Source organism: Cibotium barometz, chromosome 18, assembly GCF_041138505.1.
Source record: "Cibotium barometz isolate CiBa-2024 chromosome 18, ASM4113850v1, whole genome shotgun sequence".
In the NCBI taxonomy this organism is placed as follows: Eukaryota; Viridiplantae; Streptophyta; class Polypodiopsida; order Cyatheales; family Cibotiaceae; genus Cibotium; species Cibotium barometz.
In genome coordinates, this window is record NC_141063.1 from 20,232,304 (window position 1) to 20,257,983 (window position 25,680).

At 48.7% G+C, this 25,680-nt stretch overlaps 1 protein-coding gene across 5 annotated transcripts in view; it reads right to left on the reverse strand.

The window, feature by feature from the left end:
- The window catches only part of LOC147629048 (tRNA/rRNA methyltransferase (SpoU) family protein), a 276,989-nt gene that overhangs the window by 232,025 nt on the left and 19,284 nt on the right, over positions 1-25,680 (reverse strand). For 4 of the 5 annotated variants that reach the window (XR_015267878.1, XM_086812261.1, XM_086812260.1 and 1 more), the window contains exon 2: positions 10,391-10,493. The exons of the other annotated variant lie outside the window; for it this stretch is intronic. Coding sequence is in view for 3 of the 4 variants with exons in the window: in XM_086812261.1 (XP_086668387.1) it covers positions 10,391-10,493 (103 nt within the window). In the remaining variant the exon portion in view is untranslated. The remainder of the gene's footprint in view (positions 1-10,390; positions 10,494-25,680) is intronic. 5 annotated transcript variants of the gene reach the window in all.

Genomic DNA, 25,680 nt, shown 5'->3' on the forward strand with positions numbered 1-25,680 from the left:
GTTCAACCAGTCTTGCTTCATGGTCTCGCTCATCTTTTTCGGTCATCCATCGATACCATTGTTCCATTGAGGAACTTTGTTCTTTAGGTGTCTCCTACTCGACCAAGGTTTCCTGTAATTCACCAGTTTTTTTTCCCATCTGCACTTTTTCAAGTTGAATCTGGAGTTGTCGTATCTACTCCTTTAGCTTTTGGTTGTCTTCGTCTTCTTTTTGCGGAAGCGTTTCGTTTGAATGGTTCTTCTTCTTTAGTGATGTCTTCAGAGCTTGATGCCATTGTGGATGGGCGAGTGGTTTTTCCCGATCTGACTTTACCATCCAACAGATGCCCTCACCCTAGGTTGCTTGGTTTAATCACGTCCCAAGCCCTGATACCAATGTATCATGCACCGAGCTAGGACCGTGTGAAACAACAAAGCCTTTCTTTAAACCTGAGTTTAGTGAGTCTTTAGCAATCCTTTAAAATAGCAGACATGAATCTGAAAGAGATGTAATAGAGACGACACCAGATGGGATCCCGAATTACCCACTAAAGCCCCCCAACCCCCCCCCCCTCTGCAAGCAAGAGTATTTGCTTTATTTCTTCTTATGGAGAGCTATGTACAAGCTAAACCATGTCCACAAGACAGAGCAGACAAACTCACTGACTGACTGCCAAATGCAAGGACAAAGCGACCAAACCTTGGGCAAAACTCTGCATAAGCTTTAGGTGACTGTGAAGCAATCTTCGACAAAAATTCACCAGCCCAAGACTGAGGGTAGGTGTGCTGAATACTCCTCAAGAGACTGAGCTTCTTTGCCTTGGGCTGAGAGCACAAGTATGGTTGTAAGTATGCACAGGCACAAGCCTAGGCACACATGCTTGACTTCTGATGATAATCTCTAGTTTTATATGATGGATTAAGGACTGAATATGCCTTGCCTTTTTATATGCTTCAAAGTGCCCATTCGGCTGCCCCTTAAAGCCTGTCGGCTGGCAGAAAGTGTCCGACTGACATTAAATGTTAGTCAATTGTAGCAACTAATCATGACTAGCATCTAATGCTAGTCGGCTGCCTGTAGCATGGTCGGGTGGCCGCCAGTCCTGGCCGACTAGGACCAAGTCTACATGGGCTGGCCGACTGGAGCCCCAAGTCCAAAGGACCTACCCAACAAGGTCTTGAAGGCGTGGCAAGGGGTTGGCTACCCCTTGCAAGGCTAGCCACCTCTTGGGGCTGGCCCCTTCTATATGAAGTGCAACTACATGCTCCTAATGCATCTACTGCTATGGCTAACCTCTACATGCTCCCGAATGATGAACACTTGCTGAATTCTCCACAAGGGGTTAAGAGGACTGACCTGACACTACTGCGAGACTGACCTACATAGCTCGTGCCTAACATGTCCCGAACTAGGCTCACAAAGGGGTCACGGCATACGACAAATAAATCCTAAAAGGTACTACTTCTGTACATGATTCTTGCACTGTTGATGATGAGCCAATTTGTCACCGTGTACCACAGTGCATCGGTGCACATGAAAACAACAATGTTTGCCACAAGACATACTGCTTCTTAAGGGAGGAAATCCCGCTCACATTCCAATGAACCAGCTTCATAAAGACAAGAAAGAAAGTCAATGAGAGCGAGGCTGCGGGCGGCCAGCCCTGAACCCTAAAATGATAATTTGAAACCTTAAAACAATGAAAAATAGCACTTTGAAAACTTAAAACAGTAGTAAGAGAGCAATTCGAAACCCTAAAACAGCAGAAAACAGCAATTGGAAACCCTAAAACAGCAGCAGACAGCAATTCGACACCCTAAAACAGCTCTCTCTATCACGAGCATCACACACCCTTCTCTCTCTCAGCGACACAGCCACCACCATTACCGACACATGCATGGTACTCTGACGTAGTCGAGTGGCATGCATGGTACTCTGACGTAGTCGAGTGGTTTCATGCACATGGCATACAGATGGACCGTCCCCCCCCCCCTTCCCGATTTCAATATAGCCTGGATTCCCCATACCTTGATCTCTCACATCACGAGACCAACCGGATCATCCGGTTAGGTCTACTCGGGCTACACATACACCAGACATGGGTGTCTACGTCAGAGATTGGTAAGAAGTGTGCGTTCTACAGAGATCACTTCTTGAGACTCTCCGAGGATGGATTCTTTGAGATCCCGGGATACATACACATACACATGTCACATGCCATGTGTATCACGATCGGCTAGCTCAGGGTATCCTCCCACCGCCTCAGAGTAGAGACTGGCAAAGCTGAGGATATCCCACATTAGGAGAGGACATGCGCAGTATGCATCACAGGAGCAGTAGAAAATGAGACCCATTATATGCTCAGTTGCCCGGCTTACTATGAGATATGGGGGAGATTCCACTGCCTCTTCCGAGAGGGATTCAGACCACTCACATGGGTGATACAGTTTGAGGATCAGAGGTGTCTGGGCATGTACTTGATGGAGCTCAGATGACACACGGATGTAGTGTTGAGGCAGCATGCTGAGAGACAGCCCCGACTCCGACAGGACACCTCACAGAGAGCCATCACAGATTTCTTTGTGGTACATACATCCACATCGGAATCTACTGCCGACAACAGTTCCTCTACTAAGACATCAGAGACCACCACCCGTGCTTTCGGACCCAAGCTCCAGCTCCATGCCCCAGAGGAGTTCTTAGTGAGAGAGCTCTATCCATTCTGCGAGCCAGACGTCCCCGACCATAGCATCACGACCCTCTACCACACAGAGACGGATTTGTGAGGTTCTCCGCCGACATGTCACGCTCCCATCACAAAGGCCTGACATTCACTCCACCATCAGATCAGTTCTGGCCAAGGCGGGTGTCGACATTAGCTGATCATAGCATATCTCACTCTACAGAGGATCATCTGTTGATCACATGTACTATCAGATGTTTTCATTTTACTTTTTCTTTCAGTTTTCCATGGCTCAATATATCCATGGTACCATTGTATTACTTTTGGTGTCATAGGCCCTTGGGGTCTTCCATAGACGTTAATATATACCGGCCCTCTTGTACGGAGCTCCAATTTGGGGGCCCAGTATACATCACAGATCTCAGAGAGGGACAGATGAGGGATGGAGGCAAATGGAGAGACCACTGATTATGATGATTGCCCGCATGATTCGGAGCAAATCATCAGTACCACATGAGATTGTTCGGGCTGAGTTGGGTGCCCCACCTTGGTCCACTCTGCAGGATCATTGACTTCCAAGACCAGCGTTGCCTAGGCCTCTTCCTGCTTGAGTTCCGTAGACACAGGGACACCTTGAGAGAGCTTTGGCCCCAACCACCCCGCCCCCTCCCTCGCCAGCCAACCATCACCAATTTCTTCCGGACCCAAAAGGTGGAGGACACCGATATAGTGGATCTTGTGGACCATCCACAAGCTGCTCCAGACCTGCCTCACCCAAGAGGAGTTACCTCGGACCTTTCACACTCTAGCGTGCCAGATGCCCCCAGCCGTCAGCCACAATCAGCTCATCGGCTCCAAGTCCAGGACATGCTCCACCGCCATCGAGCTGCCTTTCCATGTGACATAGCTCAGAGAGACATCTCGGCCATACGCCCCGTGCTTGATATTTTGGAGAGTGGTATACCATCTACTCGGAGGTAATCCTGCTCTCATGTTTCTATGTTCTTAGTATTCCATGATGAGTTTCCATTGACAATTTTGTATCACCCCAGTGAGATAGCTATGTTTATGTTTTCTTTCTGTTTTATTTTCCATTCCATGATGAGATATGCCATGGACATTATTATCACTTTGTCTCATAGGCCCATTGGGTCTTTAGTAGACGCTTAATCTCTCTCTCTATCTCTCTCCACTCCCGAGAAAGATGGATCGCTTGTATGCATGAAGCTAGGCTACAAGGAAGAGGACACTCTCCCCTTCACCAAAGCATGGAGAGTCGGGAAAGACTCAACACGCAAGCGAGCCCTCATCCTACAGTTTTTGCAGGAGAGAAGGGGAGGGTCACCTTCATGAGAAAGAGGGTCATATTACGAGGCTTAGAGGGAGCTCCTATTTTCTTGGATGATGATCTCACGAGGATGCAGCTAGAGCATAGGAGAGCTTGCATGCCACGAGTCTTACATGCGAGGAGAGAAGGCAAGAAGACCTTCTATCGAGATGGTCGGGTCATCGTTGATGGCCGGCCCATGGATTAGCGGTTTGGGGCCTATGGGACACAGACCAGGCCACTGACAGAGATACACATGGCAGTATGGAACTGTTATGGTTCACTATGGGTGCAGCCTGGACGACTAGAGCATGTCATGGTGGGGAGAGACATCATACTTCAAGCCAGAGTAAGGAAGAGAAAGCTCTATTGCTACTTTGTGGATTTCTGCAAGGCATTTGACACAGTACCACGAGAGAGGCTCTTTCAGCGCCTGTAGTCTCTTGGCATACCAGCAGATATGACATGGGGCATCTATGCATTATATGAGCAAGTTTTTGGGCGAGTTAGATGCCCAAGAGGTATGTCTGAGACTATTGCTAGCACCATTGGTCTGAAGCAAGGATGCCCACTTTCCCCCACGCTATTTGGGTTATACATTGATGAGGTGGTTGACTTCATTACACGAGTAGGCGAAGATGGAGTTGATCTAGCAGGTACCTCAGTACATATTATGCTTTATGCTAATGATATTGTATTAGTGTCTGAGTCTCCAGGAAGTCTACAACAGCATCTACATGCACTCCATGATTTCTGCACACAGAGGGGTCTTACTGTGAACCTTGGGAAAACCAAGGTTATGGTCTTTCATACATCGAGACAGGGCAGGAGTTAGCTGACATTCACTCTCGCAGGACACCAGGTGGAGGTGGTGACATCATGAGTGTACCTAGGGGTTACCTTCTCTGCAGCAGCCACGCGCTTCACCATGGGTTCAGCAGCCAGAGCTAGATTGACACGGGGATATGCAGCATTGGCTATGCTAGAGAGACATGGCCACTAGGCGCATTTTCAGGAGCCCCGGACGAAGGGGTGGCTATTTGACACATTAGTCACACCGGCACTGATGTATGGAGCAGCGGTATGGGCGCCAAGCCTTGCTACCCATTGGTGGACACAGATAGAGAGACTACAGGCCCTCATGATGGCACGCATGATACACAGCAAACCGTCAGTACCTCATGACATTATCCGAGCAGAGTTTGTTGCGCCTCCTATGATGGTAGAGGCCATATTCCAGACTATATGCCTGCTAGACAGATTCAGAGAGATGCCATAGGATAGATTGTCATACAGAGCTTTTGAGGCATCTAGACAGCTGGCTGAGGCAGGAGACAGAGGATCATGGTATGCACAGGTCACACATTGGTTCTCACACATGGCCTAGACATGGATCATCTACCACCATTCCAGTATGACAGGGATGCACCACATATCCGTCTCTCTCATAGTGAGAGGAACAGAGTATTGAGACAGGACCTATGGCAACTCTATACACGAGAGACATGGATATCGCCTACACAGCTCTTCCCCACCGAAGATGCTATACTACAGAGATCACTTCATGAGTATCACTAATGATGGATTTAGAGAGAGGCCTAGATACATGGAGGGCTTTTCACCACACGGCTCCCAAGTAGCTATTGGTCAGCTTAGAGTCTCATCACATCCATTCGAGATCGAGACTGGCAGAGCAGCACGGATCCCCAGAGAGGAGAGGGTATACAAATTGTGCAGAGAGGAGGTGGAGAGTGAGGAGCATTATGTATCCAGATGCAGAGCATATACAGCATACATAATGCTATATATGAGAGAGAGATATCCCATTTTATTCAGAGAGCCACATTCCCTACGCTAGATCTTTGAGGCAGCAGACCAGTGCATACTGGGGAGATTCATTCTAGACATACAGCGTCACAGAGAGACATCATTACAAGCTCAGACAGCTCCAGAGGGGGGATGACAGACACAGATTATTACATTTTTTCATAGATCCATGCCACTCCCAGCCCCTACACAGCAGGGAATTACTCTCCAGAGAGCAGAGACACTCAGAGCTTGCAGGAGACAGAGGACACCTGGCTTTCGAACATCACGCCTATACCAGAGAGAGATGACAGAGATCAGAGCTCAGTTTCACGGAGAGGGTGCGGAGCGACTGGCTCGCTTCAGAGCAAACCCAGGCATGTTCTTCAGGGACCTGTGGACACCCCCTTCATTGATGTATACAATTTTATACCCCCAGTATGGTACAGGATGGAGCTAGCTAGGTTGCATATCATGATTGCATACTCCATGCATATAGCTTTGCTTTCTCCTAGTAGTAGAGCTCCATCCCCTCCCCCACTCATTGTACTTATTGCACACCCAGATTCAGCTTTTTAGTTCAGTGCTTTTTCATTTTGTTGGGATGACAGAGGATACCCCACACAGGTACACTGATTTGTCTCATAGGCTAATATAACTCTCTCTCTCCGGCTTTGGCACACCTTATCCCCGACTTCTCCATTTCGCCACCCCCTTTTGAAGCTGACCATGCCTACCTCTCTTTCACTCTTACCTGCACACCACCCGTCCCTCCACCACCCTCCCCATCTCACATTACACTCAGATCCTTTTTTATCACGAGCTTGACCTTGTTTACTCCAACCACATCTATTGCCAACTCCAGGATGTGGAACCTACTATCCCCCTATCCACCCTCACAACACAACTCACCACCATACTCCACACATCCGCCACTGCTTCTTTCATCTCCACGCGGCTGTCTACCGCCAAGCCACCTTGCAGTTCCATGCCCCAGAACTGATGGTATGATGATGAATGTCGGGCCACACACTCCCATCGTAAGCATGATGTACGGATTGGGCAAATCACGAAGCGCCAAGCGCAACAAATTTCTCAACGGCTCACCCAACACAAGAAATAGGAGTTCTATGCTCGGAAAGAGGATGAGTTATACCGACTTTTCTTAGGGCCGAATTGCAAAGATGCCTGGAGGAAACTCCAAGAACATCACCCTCCCACACCTATCACCTGCCCGGACACATGGCACTCCTATGCACGCTCCCTATCATATCCCCCATCAGCCATACCTAACCCCACCACCAGATCCCTGCCCCACCACCTCCACCTTCTTCACAAAGGGCATGGTCCTCAAGGCCATTCGTAGACTACGTAATGGGCGATCCCAAGATCGTGAGGGACTCACTACCGAGTACATCTCGCATGCCCATGATACCCTGGCGCCCCTACTAGCCTACATGTTCAATAGAGCCCTTTGTGAAGGATTTCCACCCTCTTGGTCCATCAACACCATCACCCCCATCCTCAAAGCCAGAGATCCACTTGAACCTAATAACTACAGGACGATCATGATTGTCCACACATTGGCCAAACTCTATGGATCAGTGCTAGAGGCAAAGCTCAGTTCATTTGCAGAGAGCCAAAGAGCCAGGGATGCAGAGCCTCAGGACATGATGGCTGTCGGAGGACCTACTCTACCCTTGACCACATCTTCACCCTCCGTGCCATCATCTAGGAGGGTAGAGCACGACACTACAGGATTTACTGTTGCTTTGTGGATTTCCGCACAGCTTTTGATATTGTACCCCGAGCCCGCCTCTTACACCGTCTACAGGAGATCGGAGTCCCATCTAACATGGTTTGGAGCATCATCGCCCTCTATGGGTCTGTCACCGGATGAATGAGAGCCCCAGGAGGTACATCACAAGAGATTTCCAGCACTATTGGGGTGAAACAGGGCTACCCTATATCACCCACTCTTTTCGGCCTCTACATTGATGAGATCTCGAGCTTCATTGATGGATTAGGCGGGGCTGGTCCCTCACTGGCAGGCATATTGATCCCCATACTACTTTATGCAGATGACATCTTCCCCCTCTCAGACTCAGCTGAAGGGCTTCAGAGACAGTTGGATGCCTTACATGACTTTTGCACTCAGCGGGACCTCTCTGTTAACCTTGGTAAAACCAAGGTTATGGTCTTCAATACCACTCTCCCCTTCACATCCAAGGTTATGGTCTTCAATACCATAACCTTGGTAAAACCAAGGTTATGGTCTTCAATACCACTCTCCCCTTCACATCCAGATTGAACTTCACATATAGAGGGGATCCTATGGAGATTGTCTCATCCTATGTCTACCTTGGTGTCACTTTCAGTGGCCCACGCTTAACCATGCTTCCCACAGCACATGCCAGAGTGACGAGGGGATATGCAGCCTTGAGGTTACTTGAGCAGCAGTGCTTCCAGGCACAATTCCAGGAGCCCAGGACGAAGAGTTGGCTTTTTGACACCCTCATCACACCAACCTTGATGTATGGAGCAGCTTTCTGGTGGCCAGATTTATCTGATGAGGATTGGCACCGAGTTGAGAGGCCCCAGGTCATGATGTTCTCCCGTATGATCCGCAGCAAACCATCAGTCCCACACCAGATTATCTAGGCAGAGTTTGCTGCAGCCCCGATGGTAGTGCAGGCACTCTTCCAAACAATCACATACCTCCATCACATCAGTCACATGGATCCCCACAGGTACCCGAGGCTTGCCCTGGAGTCCTCAAGATAGAAAACACTTGAGGGGCACTCTAGAGTATGGTATGCACTAGTTTCCACTTGGTTCTCAGTATATGGGCTCTGCATGGACTGCCTACCCCCCCTTCAGTATAGTTTGGACTCCCCTTTTCTCCGGCTGTCTCCCAAGGATACCAACCGCGTTATCCGGTCAGATCTTCTCAGCTTCTACACACATTGCACATGGATCACACCTCCGGAGCTCCCCACGAAGATGCACTTCTACAGAGATCACTTCCTCACACTCACTGAGGATGGATTCATCCAACAGCCGGGCTACTTGACTATTCACATGTCCCATGCCATGCGGATTGCGATTGGCCAGATACAGGTTTCATCCCACCGCCTCAAAGTGGAGACAGGTAGAGCTGAGTGCATATTCCTAGCCGGGAAGCTCATACGGAGACCCAGAGAGGAGAGAATCTACCGACTATGCCACACAGAGGTTGAGACGGAGGAGCATTGCATATGCCGCTGCCCAGTATACTATGAGATCCGCGGGAGGTTTCACTGTCTATTTGGTGAGGGATTCGGTCCAATCTCCAGGATCATTTTCTTCCCGGACCAGCGTTGCCTGGGCCTCTTCCTGCTTGAGCTCCGCAGACACAGGGACACCTTCTTGAGAAAGCCTCGGCCCCAGCCACCCCGCCCCCTCCCTCGCCAACCAACCATCACCAATTTCTTCCGGACCCAGGAGGTGGAGGACACCGACATAGTGGATCTTGTGGACCCTCCACGACCTGCTCTGGACCTACCTCGCCCAAGAGGAGTTACCTCGGACCGAGCCTCTGCACTCTAAATTGCCCGACGCCCTCGACCCCCCCGTGGGCCACAATCACCTCATCAGCTCCAGATCCAAGACATGCTCCACCTCCATCGAGCTACCTTTCCACGTGACATAGCTGAGGGACACCTCTCAGCCATACTCATGAGGCCCATGCTTGATATTTTGGAGAGTGGTATACCATCTACTCGGAGCTGATGTCGCTCCCATGTGTTTATGTTTTTAGTATTCCATGATGAGTTTCCTTGGACAGTTTTGTATCACCCCAATAAGATAGATATGTTTATGTTTTCTTTCTTTTTATTTTCCATCCCATGATGAGATATGGAATGGACATTATTGTATCACTTTGGTCTCATATGCCCATTGGGTCTTTAGTAGACACTTAATATTTCTTTCTCTTTCTCTTTCTCTCTCGATCCAAGATATGCTCCACCGCCATCAAGCTATCTTTCACATGACGTAGCTGAGGGAGACCTCTGAGCCATACTCATTAGCCCCATGCTTGATATTTTGGAGAGTGGTATACCATCTATTGGGGGCTGATGCTCCTCTCATGTTCCATGTTCCATGTTCCTGATATTCCATGATGAGATTTCCAGGGACAGTTTGGACAGTTTTGTATCATCCCAATGAGATAGCTTTGTTTTGTTTCTATTTTATTTTCCATTCCATGATGAGATATGCCATGGACATTATTGTATTACTTTGGTCTCATAGGCCCATTGGGTCTTTAGTAGACGCTTAATATATCTTTCTTTCTTTCTCTCTCTCTCTCTCTCTCTCTCTCTCTCTCATTTGTAAGACTTTAAATGAATTTTTGCTTTCTTCTTTCTTATCTCTCTACCTTCGTGAGTTCACCATATGTAGCTTTAAAAAACACAAAATGAGTGCCTTAAGGCCCACAACATTAGTAGGATGACAAAAAAATTTGGCCTCGTGATTTAGAAAAGGTTCCAAACACCACATTATCAATGCTTTCATAACTGTATTTTCGAAACCAAAAGAAAAGGTGACTCACCAGCAGCTTTGAACAAATGCAAAACTGCCATCAATAGGGCCGTCAAAAAATCGTCCTTTCCTTCTGTAACATCATCTAGTAAAGATGTTTCTTTCACCACCATCTACAAAGCAAGGAAAGCCAAGACGTGCTGTTATGTTAATAGGCATGTTTGTCTCTCATTATTGCAACAAAAAAGTGGAATCTGCAATTGTCCGCAATGAACCCACAAAGGGGGGAAAAATATACAGCCTTCCTACCTACCTACATGCATGCATGTATGCATATGTATGTGCAACCATACACATACTATTGCATCCCTAAATGGGTCGAGTCCAAAGTTACCCTCCGGTTAGACGACTGAAGATTAATGTTGGGATTCAGAGTCTCATGTGTGTGTGTGTGTGTGTGTGTGTGTGTGTGTGTGTGTGTGTGTGTGTGTGTGAACAGCCCCTAAAAGGGTTAGTGTGCTAGTAGTGTGTGAACACACTCTTATGAGTGGATAAGGTAAGTGTGCCATGTGGCATACACTTATTAGTGTGATATTTGTATGGGTCAAAATATAAGGCTGCAAGCCTACAAAAGCATTGTATTTGGTGAGTGAAGTTCACTCCTATCATATCAATCAACCTACCACTGAGTTATGCAATTCTCTCTTTATCATTAAACATTCTCTCTCTCCCCCCAGCGTGTCTGATGCCCACGGCTCCCAATTGACAGCCACGATCCACTCATCAACTCCAAATCCAAGACATGCTCCACCGCCACCGAGCTACCTTTCCACATGACATAGCTGGGGGAGACCCCCGGCCATACTTATTAGCCCCATGCTTGATATATTGGAGAGCATGTATTGGGGGTTGTTGCTCCTTTCATGTTTCATGTTCCTTGTATTCCATGATGAGATTTCCAGGGACATTTTTGTATCACTCCATTGAGATGGTTTTGATTTGTTTTATTTTATTTTCCATTCCATGATGAGATATGCCATGGACATTATTGTATCACTTTGGTCTCATAGGCCCATTGGGTCTTTAGTAGACGCTTAATCTCTTTCACACTCTCCTATTCAGTGAGATAGTTTGTTTTGTTTTGGTATCACTCCAGTGAGATAGTTTCTTTTGTTTTTCCGTTCCATGATGAGATATGGCATGGACATTACTGTATCACTTCGGTCTCATAGGCCCATTGGGTCTTTAGTAGACGTTTAATATATCTTCCATTCTTTCTATCTCTCTGTCTCTCTCCAACCCTCTTTAGACTTTACATAAATGAGATCACAGATTTCATTGACATAACCCGAGGCGGAGGAGCTTTTCTAGGTGGTATTTTTGTTTCATTCTGATGATATTGTGCTCATTGCAGATTCTTAGGAGGGGCTACAGAAGCACATGGATACTTTATAGGATTTTTGCACACAAAGGGGCCTCTTAGTCAACCTTGGGAAAGGTTATGGTATTCCACACCTCCTACCCATTTGCAGGCCGTACACAGATCACTTACATGGGTAGCAGGGTTGAGGTGGTGCACTCATATGTCTATCTCGGAGCTACCTTCACAAGTCCATGATTCTCTATGAGACAGGAAGCAAAGGATAGACTCACTAGAGGATATGCAGCTCTAGCCTTATTGGAGAAGCAGTGTTTCAAGGCGCATTTTCAAGAGCCGAGGACGAAGGGTTGGCTTTTTGACACCCTAGTCACCCCCGCACTTATGTATGCAGCTCCCTTCTGGGCACCAGATTTATCCCTGCTTGCACTATAGTCATCACAGGAGATAGCGGCCGAAGGAGAGCATTCATCTGGGTATGGCCAAGTACTCACCTAGTTTTAGGCACATGGATTTCAGATGGACCATCTCCCTCCATTTCAATATGATCCAAATTCCCCATACATTAGGGATACATTAGGCTTACACACGAGGACAGGAACCGGGTGGTCCGATATATCTACTGGGGCTATACACACATAACACATGGATCACACCAGTAGGCCCATTGCCTACCAACAAGCAGTACTATAGAGATCGTTTCCTAAGATTTACGGCATATGGTTTCATATAGAGACCAAGTTATCTCGATGCCTTCATGCCCCACGCTACGAGGATAGCCATTGGCCAGCTTAGGGTATCATCCCATAGACTAAGGATAGAGACTGGCAGAGCTGAGCGGATACCTAGAGAGGACATGACATGTAGACTCTATTAGACAGGGGTTGAGTCGGCAATCTACTATGAGATCAGAGGGAGATTTCACAGTCTATTCAGATAGGGCTTTGAACCCTTATCCTGGATCATGAAGTACCCAGATCAAAGGTGCCTTGGACTCTTCCGACCGGAGCTCAGCCAACACAGACAGTCACTACTCAGAGATCCTCGCCCCCAACAGCCCTCCTCTCAGCTTACCATCACCAGTTTTTTCCAGCTTAGAGGGATGGATAGGGAGGTACCATAGCCTACGGGAGCCTATACCACAGTGCTCTCTCGCAGCAGACCCATGGGAGTAACATCAGATCAGGCACGCACCTCGAGAGAGCTAGACGCACTTGTTCCATTGGACCCCAACCACATCAGCCCCGGATTCAGGAGATCCTGGCTCGCCATCAAGCAACCTCATCCTCACAGCAGACTATCAACCAGGGTTAGTTCCGTACGTCGTACGACTGAAATCGTACGTACCTGCTATACGGTACGGTACCGTACGGATTCGTACGATACCGTACGATTTTTTTTTAATTTTTTTTTTTTTTTTTTTTTTGCGGTGTTGTTGTTGTTGCGTGGAGCAATTTCAGTCTTCTAGAGAGCCATTCATCGCCCTTTGCAGCCTATAGGAAGCTGTTTGTCAGGAGCGTGTGCACTTGCCATTGCCATATTAGGCAAGCGATCATATTGCCTGATGAGGAGGAGGAGGCAATCTTCATGGAGCTCTATAGTGAGCTTCCATTGCCCCCTCATGATGATACCCCACTGCCTAGAGAGCCCTTGTTTGATGATGATGGCAACCTACATAGCGAGAATGATCCCCAGAGTGTCTCGTCCACCTTTGAAGAGTCCTCTTCAGAGAACTCTCTTGATGGACACTCTAGTAGTGATCATGTTGATGATCATGTAGATGTTGGTGATGATGTAGACTTTTGATATGTTATAGCTCTCTAGGCATTGGGCATCTATCTCCTTCTAGCCCATCGATGATGTATTGTAGTATGTAGTATACTGTATCATGTATGTACGCATGTTGGCGGTCGCCCATGCCATGAGTTTTTGGCCTATCCTTTTGTAGCAATTTTGTACTCTAATGGCATGATGACATTATGTTCATGGTTCTACTATTTTGTAACTTCTTGTCTACAATTTTTAAGTTTAGGAAGTATTTTTAAAAAAAAAACGTACTAATATCGTACCGTACCTCAAAAAATTTTAAGGTACCAATTAGTACCGTATTTTATCGTACCGTACCGTACCGTACCTTTCGTACTAACTAACCATGCTATCAACATCTCTAGCCTTCTTGTATCACCCATGATGGACATCCTGGATGGGCCCTTGCCTGACATACAGGGTTGATTGACTGTTTTTATTCAGCTCTCCCATATCCCATCACTTATTGTACCCTACACCTGGCATAGTAGGATCTAGATTTTTTCATCTTGTATAATCTCAAAGTCTGAGATCTTAGCTTTCAGTTTTCAGTTTTAGTTTACTGTTAATTTTTCTTATTTCATCCAAAACGAGATTTCATGGACACTATGTACACATCATTCTGGTCTCATAGACCCTTTGGGTCTTTTGAAGACGAAATCTCTCTCTCTCTCTCTCTCTCTCTCTCTCTCTCTCTCTATTCAGCCAAGGGGCTTTAGAGACACCTAGATGCTCTATAGGTTTTTTGTACACAGCAAGATCTCCCTGTTAACCTTGGTAAAATCAAGGTCATGGTTTTCAATTCCTCTCACCGTTACACATCCAGATTGAGCTTCACATATAGGGGAGCCCCAGTGGAGATTGTCCCATCATACATGTACCTCGGAGCTACTTTTAGTGGCCCCCACTTTACCATGACCACAGCATCACATACTAGAGTGACACGGATATATGCAGCTTTGGCCCTACTCGTGTGACAGTGGTTCCAGGCCCATTTCCAGAAGCCCATGACAGAGGGTTGCCTCTTTCACACCCTCATCACAGCTCCTTTCTGGGGACCAGATCTATCAAAGCAAGATTGGCATCACGTGGAAAATAGGGAACTTAGAAATAGAGGAGAAACCCCCCTCCATGCCGATGAAGATCCTTTTTCGGCGTCATTTCCAAGCAATGGATGCTTGGGTCATCCTTCTAGGCTCATGGGCCAAGGCAAAGCACCCAGAAATGGATGTGTTCGATGAAGTAGTAAACGTTGATGATGCACATCTCATCAATGAAGTAGCCAATGCTTACCACATATGCCTTGAAATAGGCATTAGTGTTGACTTTGGAAGATCCCATAGACATAGACTGTTAGTGAATACTCAATCATTATTCACTGATTAGTGAAAAGATTGATATTTGTCGGGCAGAAAATAGTGACACCTTGGGCCCCAAGTCATGATGTTCTCTTGCATGATTTGCAGTAAACCATCGGTCCCACATGCGCCGTCCGTACTACTGCTGCCACCAGCTGACTGCGTCGTACACTGCCTGGCAACCGCCTACTTGCCTGGAAGCACCGTCACCACCTGTTGTACGCTACCTATGCCTACCTGTCGCCACCTACGCCTGGCTGCCACTGCCTGCGCCGCCTGAACCCTCTGTTGTCTGTGCGCTACCGGCACCTGCGCCAACTAGCGCCGCCGCGCTGCTGTACTGCTACTGAATCATGATGTCTGCCATTCTGATGTGGTCCTATCCCGACCGTACATTTGCTGTTTGGCTCTTGTGGGCTGTTTTTACTCCAGATTGGGCACTAAACCTACAGCTGAACATCTTATACTTCATCATCTACACTTGTGTACCTCGTGTACGAGCTTGAAGTACGTTGGATTGGTACTAGCCCGGTGAGAGATTCTGGTGGGCCATCCACGTGGTGTGCTCAACATCACGATATTGTGCCTCGACATAGACATCGACTCCGACTTGGGTTTCTACATTGGCATATTTGTTTGCTTTTGTATTCATTGATGTATTGATTCTGGCTTGCGAGCCCGTGGATTGTTCCTGAATGAATTCTTAAAGGGGGTAGGGGGGGGGGGGGGGGGCGCTGTTCCCCGCTCAGTGTGTCCTGTGCAAAATTCCATAAACCCTTCTCTCTCTCTCTCTCTCTCTCTCTCTCTCAAAGCTGGAGATCCACTTGATCCTAATAACTATAGGACGATCATGATTGCCCACACATTGGCTAAGCTCTATGGATCAGTGCTAGAGGCGGAGCTCAGTTCATTTGCAGAGAGCCAGGGATGCAGAGCCTCAGGACAGGCTGGCTTTTGGAGGAGCTACTCTACCCTTGACCACATCTTCCCCCTCCGTGCCATCATCGAGGAGGGTAGAGCACGACACTAGAGGATTTACTGCTGCTTTGTGGATTTCCACAAAGCTTTTGATACTGTACCCCGAGCCCGCCTCTTACACCGTCTACAGGAGATCGGAGTCCCATCTGACATGGTTTGGAGCATCATTGCCCTCTATGAGTCCGTCACCGGACGAGTGAGAGCCCCAGGAGGTACATCACAAGAGATTTCCAACACCGTTGGGGTGAAACAGGGCTGCCCTCTATCACCCAAACTTTTGGGACTCTACATTGACGAGATCTGGAGCTTCATTGATGGATTAGGCGGGGATGGTCCCACACTGGTAGGCATATTGATCCCCATACTACTTTATGCAGATGACATCGTCCTCCTCTCAGACTCAGCCGAAGGGCTTCAGAGACAGTTGGATGCCTTACATGACTTTTGCACTCAGCGGGACCAATCTATTAACCTTGGTAAAACCAAGGTAATGGTCTTCAATACCTCCCGCCCTGTCACATCTAGATTGAGCTTCACATATAGAGGGGATCCTGTGGAGATTGTCTCATCCTATGTCTACCTTGGTGTCACTTTCTGTGGCCCACGCTTTCTGATGCCAGAGTGACGCGGGGATATGCAGCCTTGAGCTTACTTGAGCGGCAGTGCTTCCAGGCACATTTCCAGGAGCCCAGGACGAAGGGTTGGCTTTTTGACACCCTCGTCACACCAACCTTGATGTATGGAGTAGCTTTCTGGGAGCCAGATTTATCCGATGAGGATTGGCAGCGAGTTGAGAGGCCCCAAGTCATGATGTTCTCCCGTATGATCCGCAGCAAACCATCAATCCCACACCAGATTATCCAGGCAAAGTTTGCTGCAGCCCTGATGGTAGTGGAGGCACTCTTCCAGATAGTCACGTACCTTCATCGCATCAGTCACATGGATCCCCACAGGTACCCGAGGCTTGCCCTGGAGTCCTCCAAAGAGCTAGCACTTGAGGGGTCACTCTGGAGTATGGTATGCACTAGTTTCCACTTGGTTCTCAGTATATGGGCTCTGCATGGACCGCCTACCCCCCCTTCAGTACAGTTTGGACTCCCCTTTTTTCCGGCTGTCTCACGAGGATACCAACCGGGTTATCCAGTCAGATCTTCTTAGCCTCTACACACATTGCACATGGATCACACCCCTGGAGCTCCCCACGAAGATGCAATTTTACAGAGACCACTTCCTCACACTCACTGAGGATGGATTTATCCAGCAGCCGGGCTACTTGAGTCTTCACATGTCCCATGCCATGCGGATTGCGATTGGCCAAATATGGGTTTCTTCCCACCACCTCAGAGTGGAGACAGGTAGAGCTGAGCGCATCTTCAGAGCCGGGAAGCTCGTACGGACACCCAGAGAGGAGAGGATCTGCCGACTATGCCACACAGAGGTTGAGACGGAGGAGCATTACATATGTCGTTGCCCAGTATACTATGAGATCCGCAGGAGGTTTCACTATCTATTTCAAGAGGGATTCGGTCCACTCTCCAGGATCATTGACTTCCAGGACCAGCGTTGCCTAGGCCTCTTCCTGCTTGAGCTCCGCACACACAGGGACACCTTCTTGAGACACAGGCCCCAGCCACCCCGCTCCCTCCCTCGGCAGCCAACCATCACCAATTTCTTCCGGACCCAGGAGGTGGAGGAAACCGACATAGTGGATCTTGTGGACCCTCCACAGGCTGCTCTGGACCTACCTAGCCCGAGAGGAGTTACCTCGGACCGAGCCTCTGCACTCCAGCGTGCCCGACGCTCTCGACCCCCCCGTCCGCCACGATCACCTCATCAACTCCAGATCCAGGACATGCTCCACCGCCATCGAGCTACCTTTCCACATGACATAGATGAGGGAGACCTCTCGGCCATACTCATCAACCCCATGCTTGAAATTGTGGAGAGTGCTATACCATCTACTCGGAGCTGATGTTGCTCCCATGTTTTTATGTTCTTAGTTTTTCATGACAAGTTTCCATGGACAGTTTTGTATCACCCCAGTGAGATAGCTATATTTATGTTTTCATTCTGTTTTATTTTCAATTCCATGATGAGATATGCCATGGACATTATTGTACCACTTTGGTCTCATAGGCCCATTGGGTCTTTAGTAGACGCTTAATATATCTTTCTTTCATTCTTTCTTTCTCTCTCTCTCTCTGATTCGTGGTGGAATCTGTCACTCACAGCACGCTCCCCTAGGTTTACAACATCATACTTAGCATATGTGGTGGCATCATATTTAGCTTTAGAATATGTAATGGGGTCTCGCCTATATAAAAGAGACCTATGTGTATAATCAATTTATGCTTTCCACTACATCTTGTACTACCTCAATCTCTTTAACCTTGTGCTGATTATCTTGTTGATCATCGTCTCTCTCTCTCTTCTCTCTCTCTTCTCCCCACTAGTGTGATTGCACTCTAGGCATTAGTCAAGATTTGGTATCAAAGCTTGTGCTACTGCAGCCAAATGAGCTCCACGTGCAGACAGTGCCTCCGCCTCAGAGCTCGCCGCCGTGCCAGCGCCGCCGCCCCAGAGTCACTACGTCGTCACCTGAGAGCCAATCGCCACCACTTTAGAGCCCGTCGTGGCCCCTCCAGAGCCCGCCGCCGCTAGACTGTCCGGCGGCGCTACTACGCAACCACCACCGCCGGTGGTCAGCCCGGATCCACCCGCCTTAGGGACGGCACTATTGCCCAGCAAAGTAGCGCCACCGAGACCAGCCTCTTGTGCACCACCTCTAATCTACCCAGCCCGGCCTCACGCTCTGCCACCACCCAGTTCCGCCTCCCCTCATTTGGCGCCTACACCCAGTTTTGCCTCCCATCAGCCGGCTTTGCAACCGCGTCTCTGCCCACAATCGGCTCTGAGATCCACAGCTTGATGTCAGCCCTGTTCTCAACTCACAGCTTAGCCTTGCACGTTTGAGGGAAAGAGGAAAGAAGAGGATCAGCTCACACCAACAGCTTGTTCATAGAGGTACATGCAAATTTTTGGGGCTTTCTTTTTCACACTTTTTGTCAAATTCAGAGCCTCTATGCATCATATTTGGGGATTCTTGTTCAGTAGGGGAAGTTTTGTAAAGTGGGAGCATTCATAGACAATCATGTTCCTAACACCTGTGCAATAGTCCTAGCGTCTTCTGTTAGCTCATTCAAGTACACACCCTGTTTTTAGTATACTTCGGCAATCGCACCTTCAATCCCATCATATCCTGGTGTCTTGTGTGCACACTCCTGTAACTCTCTTTTTCTAATATTTTCCCAAGAGCTCACATGAAGAGGGGGGCATCTCTGTTCCTAATTCTCTCTCCAGCTTTGGGAATTTTGTACTACTGTGAGGATGTCACAAAGAGTTGCTTCCACTAAACTTTCCGGGTTTCATGACAACTAAAGATCGGCTTGATGGTCCCAAACTACTCATTATCAAGTTTCATGGTGAAGAGTCTGTTAATTGCCAAGGAGCTATGGGAGATTTTCACGGGGCAAGCGGCTCGTCCTACAGCACCAATTCCTGGCACCTCCTCGGCATCAAGGGCGAATCAAACTACGGACAAGTTGTGTTAGGCATTGCAAAACCGCCTCTTAGACCCACTGAAGATCAAAGACAATGGGATGCCCGCGATGCTCAAGCAATATATATACCTAGATGAATCCACGAACATGCCCAAATTCACGTTTTAGGAACGTGCATGTTATATACTCATGGTAGTCAACCCACAAGATTATATAACTATCAACTCCATTATGCATAGTATGGACTAGATACTATGACATCCCCACTAACGTCATCAGTGCCCGATAGTGGGTGCAGAACTCTGTGTCAAGATATGCTCTCACACATGCACTCCACACACACACACACACACACACACATAAGAGCATATATTCACACAAAGCCCTTCGTACTGAGTTTCTGTCAAACCTCCAAAGATGCAGGGCAGACTCAGCCATAATGAAGCCTAGCACTAAGGGAAGTAGCAAATAGAAAGAATTAGTACAGCAAATAAGTAGTTGATAGGGCAACTGCACCGCTAAAGATAGAAAGAATTAGCACAATATCAACTGGCCAGCCCAGTCCGGGACAAGTCAGCCAGGGTTCCACTCTATGCGTCCGAGGCCAAGCGTGCAATCCTGCACATGAAGCATTCCGTACTGTGAGTCTAGTCAGAATACGCAGTGGAGATGATAACCAGATCTGGGAACACAAGAGCAAACGCAAATGCAGAAAACAACAGCACAAGAGAGAGAGAGAGAGAGAGAGAGAGAGAGAGGCGTGTAACTCTGCTCTATATACACAAAGAAGATCCCGGAATGATACAATATGTGGCAAGGGACTGGGGGCCATTTTATATGGCCCCCCTACAGCAGTCGGCCTGGTGTAGGGCAGCCGACAGGGCCTAAACCTCCACGACCAGCCATCATCACCAGTCGGCCAGCACAGCAGGGTGTCGACCAACTCATCTGGAAGGTCGTGGACCTGAAGCAACACAAACAGCCAGCAGCACATGATCAAATGCAGTCAACCAGTTTCAGGGGTCCTCCTTCCACCACAGGGCTGCCACCCAAGCCACAGAAAAAATAGGGAAAAATGGGGGAGAAATACGGGGAGTGAGAAAAAATGAGAAAACACCTACAAGGGCGGGCACACCCACAACAAAGGCCCTGGTGTCTACAAAAAGACAGGCGATGGCTTCTAACACCCCCTCTCAGCTCCTGGCTGTGAAACCAACCACAAGGAGCTGGGGTGCCGCCTGAGCAAATCCTGAGATAGCGACTTCATGAAGAGATCCACCGTACTGTCCTCTGTCGAACAGAACTCTAGCAAGATGTCATCAGCAACGATCTGTTCACGAACAAAGTGCCTCTGGATGACCATGGGTTCCTCCAGTGGAGGCCCAATCCTGCAATGCAACCTTACTGCCTCACAAGCAACCTAGTACTCTGCCTCTGTCGACGACAAGGCAAAAGATGACTGCCTCTTACTGCACCATAAAACTGCTCCTGGGCCTGAAGTAGATCTCCTCGTGTCTGGATCTCCTCCCCAAACTGAGTCACTGCAACCGTGCAGTCGAACTCCATCAATCAATCCCCCTCCTGTATAAAAGAGTCCATGATCCTTCGCATGCCGCAGAAACCACAGGATACGCAACCCTGCCTCCCAAAGAGTCATCTGCAACCATGAGCTCAACTGCCTCATCAAGAAGCTCCTGTCCAATCTGGTGTCCATCAACCAAATCAATGAACCATTCTGCTTCCGAGTCAAAGAGGCATCACACTGCTCACAAGGATCAATACCTGTTACGGTGCAAAGCCTATTCCTGGAAACCTGCTGAAGACCACGCTAGGCCTTCTGAAACCTGTCAACCATCCCCTTTGAATCCGGAACCACAAAGCCTGGAGAATGCACCTCCTTCTGCAAGCAATCAACTGCCACCTGCCTGGCTTTCCAAAAGGTCCCCATGGAAAGAACATCCTCATCTACAGGATTTTCTTTGTCTCGAATACTACGAGACATCAGAGCATAAGTTACCTATTCAGTTTCCTCTGACTGACGAACACAAGAACTACCAACATCAATACTGGAAAGTTCCTGCCAACTACTGCCATCAACTGGCAAGCTATCCACCATCTGGTCCCAGAAAGCCTGCACCTGAATGCTTCCCCCCTCTGCCATCGGGAACTATCTCCATCCGGCCCTCACTGTGAACTGGGATAATGGATGTATCCCCAGTAAGAATGTGACCAGAATATCTGCAGAGATCCTGTAAATCTGAATGGGAAGGAGTCATGTGCCTGGAAGCACCACTGTCTAGAATCCACTCCCGAGTATCCGTTGTGGAGACTCCTCCAACCTCCTCCCTGCGTGAAGAAAATGAAACATCGGTGTACATCACCTCCAGTGCACAAAAGCCGGAGTCTTCATGATTGCTGCTGAGGAATCTTCACCCTTCTCGGTCTTCACTACCTCCAATAGTGGCCTTTCTCGCCACAATCATTACAGGTCCTCTCTGCCTTTAGTTTCTCGAGGTCAGTAACGGACTTCTTCTCAAAAGACTTCTCCGATGAAGCCTTCCTGCTGCCCGTGTTACGGTCTTTCGACCGTTGGCCACTTAAGGCCTCCGAACCTCCACCCTGAGGAGGGTTCGTGAATCGTTCCTCCTGGTCCAAGACTATGGGCACACAAGCTCCTCCCACGTGATGGTGCTGAGCCTGCCCCACTGGTAATCAAAGACGAGTAAAATGCTGAGTACTGAGAGAGCAAATGCAATAGCAATGTTATGGCCATGTCCTCTGATGATATCTCCTTCCCAGCCTGAAGAACTTCCTACTGAAGAGCCTGCAGCTTGTTAATATGCTCCCGCATCGTCAACGACTTTGCAGGGCTCATAACCCGTCCCGGTCCTTTCGCATCAACGGTAACTCCCCTTCCTCTACTTCCGGCCGTGGAACCCCAACAACGATGAAATCAGCACGTAAGACTCCAGAACAGATTCCATCATAACCTTCCATATGCCGTAGTTGTTCCCGTCCAACTGTCGGTCCACTAGGAACGTGGGGAGTGTAGTAGGGATCTTCACATGCCTCTCGGCCATCTCTAACAGATCTACCATTGCGGGGATGTACTCTGAAAAAGGGTGGGTGGGTAGGTGGGAACAAAGAAGAACTTACACCTGCAAGTGGCTGTCCAGCAAATCAGCCCGCCGTCCTCTTGCTTCTCCTCTTCCCAAACAGTCTCGTACAGTCCACCAATCAGCAACACAACAGTCCCCCTCTTGCTCACACAAATCCCAAGAACTATCAAGTGCCTATGGCTCTAATACCATGTCAGAATACGCAGCGGAGATGATGACCAGATCTGGGAACATAAGAGTAAACGCAATGCAAAAAACAACAGCACAAGAGAGAGAGAGAGATAGAGGCGTGTAACTCTGCTCTATATACACAAAGAAGATCTCGGAATGATACAATATGTGGCAAGGGACTGGGGGGCATTTTATATGGCCCCCCTACAGCAGTCGGCTTGCTATAGGGCAGCCGACAGGGCCTGAACCTCCACGACCAGCCATCATCACCAGTCGGCCAGCAGCAAGGTGTCGACCAACTCATCAGGAAGGTCGTGGACCTGAAGCAACACAAACAGCCAGCAGCACATGTCCAAATGCAATCGGCCAGCTTCAGGGATCCTCCTTCCACCACAGGGCTGCCACCCAAGCCACAGAAAAAATAGGGAAAAATGGGGGAAAAATACAGGGAGTGAGGAAAAATGAGAAAACACCTACAAGGGCGGGCACACCCACAACAAAGGCCCTGGTGTCTATAGAAAGACAAGAGATGACTTCTAACAAGTCTCCCTCTGGAATGATGTCACATGATCTGTGTATCTGGTTTGCGACCAGGTGCCAGACATCTATAGATGCATGTAGGAAAAGGGGACAGCCTATAAGGCTACCTCAACACAGGGCTTAGAGCTCATGTAGTGGGCATGGGGGAGGTTTAGAACCACCAAGGGGCCAGGAGGCGCCCATGCCGTGCCCACCAGCCCTAGCATGGGCTGGGCAGGCTGTCGGCCAGCCCTAGGGACCCTGGCCAGGCAGCCAACAGGGCCCAGGGCCCTGCCCAACTAGTTGGCTTGTGTGGGGGCAACCCCCACACTGATTGCGCATGGCTGCCCAGCAGCATGGGCACCATTCAGATTATGCGCAGGCTGGAATTCCTCTGTCCAGTGTGAAACAATGGCAAAAGGTGCATTTATTGCTACTTTTTCCTAGTCATGAGATATATCAGCAGGCCGACTTATGTTGTGCTGGCTGACCAGAGCTAGAAAAGGAATTCAGTTCAATTATCTCATTATTCACGAAGGGTTGCCGCATTCCAAGGGCCAAGACAGCCAAGGGCAATGCTTCAACCAAGGTGAACATTGCAGGTCAAGATTCAGTCTTTATTTTTCAGATTTACATCATTCTAATAAAGCAAATACACAATTCGTGGTGGGGACCCTACAGAGGGTATTTGGGACGAAATATTGTCCTCTTCTCCCCTCTTGCCAGCCAACCATCACCAGTTTCTTCCAGACCTAGGAGGTGGAGGACACCGATATAGTGGATCTTGTGGACCCTCCACGACCTGCTCCGGACCTAACTCGCCCACCAAGAGGAGTTACCTCGGACCGAGCCTCCGCACTCCAGCGTGCCCGACGCCCCCAGCCCCTGGCGACCACGATCACGTCATCATCATTCCAAGGGTTGCCGCGTTCCAAGGGCCAGGACAGCCCAGGGGAGTGCTTCAACCAAGGTGAACATTGCAGGTCAAGATTCAGTCTTTATTTTTCAGATTTACATCATTCTAATAAAGCAAATACGCCATTCGTGGTGGGGACCCTACAAAGGGTATTTGGGACAAAATATTGTGTCCTCTTCTCCCCTCTCTCACCAGCCAACCATCACCAGTTTCTTCCGGACCCAAGAGGTGGAGGACACCAATATAGTGGATCTTGTGGACCCTCCAAGAGCTGCTCCGAACCTACCTCAATGCCTGGTTCCCATGGGTTCGTCCTAAGCCTCACACTGCTGATCTACACAGAAGATGCTGCGCACAACACTCTCTTGCTCTCTCTCTCTCTCTCACTCTCACTCTCTCACTCCAACAACACAAGTGATGCATAGAAGGAGACAATGTACACTTCTCTTCTAATTCAGATACAAAAAGATACACAGTTGCCTCCCATGTTGCCTCTTCCTTCCTCCTACTTCTACTCTCCTGAGTCTACCATTACAAGATGCCTCTCGGCTGTCATGCCCGGCTGTTACAAGACTGTACAGTTACAACAACTCATATGATTACATGGTAGGGTGAGCATTTCGCCGGACGTGTTCTGTGCCTTCATGGCCATTGAGGATCATCCGGCGGCTATTGACGTATGTCCCACCAATCGTCCGATGTGGCAGACGGATCGTCCGATGTGGCAGACGGACGGCCAACACCTGGCATGCCCAGTGGCTCTGCAACAGCAGCTCCTGCAGCTCTGAAGCTCTGATACAATGGGGGCGGGGGTACAGGATCAGCAGGGGGCTTCCAAGCAGCTCTTCTAGTCTTCCATTCTTGCTCTTGGTGGTATCTCTCCGCCAATCCTAGATCACAGCCAAGTCCCCCTTGATGTTCATTGTGCTGAACATGATCAAAAACCCTGAGAGTATTAGTATGCTTGATTGTATAATTCATGCTTTGTAAAAATAGAGCAGCGGACAACTCGATGCTATCTGATTAAGTCAGCTGCTCTGCAGAGGCTGATCATCTTCTTTGCGTGGTTCTGTAGCAGCTGCTAACCGTCATTGTGGAGCGACCCCAAAAGGTTGGGGGGATGGCCTAGCAGACGTGCCATCGGCAAGAAGGTAATCATGAAGAAAATCTTTTACCTTTTCCTCATTAACAGGCATAGCTACATCATGCTGCTCATATTCATCCCTAACCTTCTGCAAAGCAATGGCAGCGTACTCCAAGTTGTGCCGCCTAACGTGCAGCCTCTCCTCCAGTTTTCTTCTCAGCAAGGTGGTTTGCTTCCATGTTTCTCATTTGCAGCTGTAATGTAGCCACTTGCTGATTGGGGGAGATGGGGGCTCCCATGTCCAGCCCCGACAGGCTCTGTGCTGCAGCTCCGGCGACTGCCCTGCGGCTCCGTCCATCGTGCCATTGGCAGTGCACGGTCTGACAACTGGCAGCTTCCGCGCCTGGCTGCTGGTAACCAAACGCCAACCTCTGCGGTGTCTTCGGTACCTAGTCATCGTGCCATTGGCAG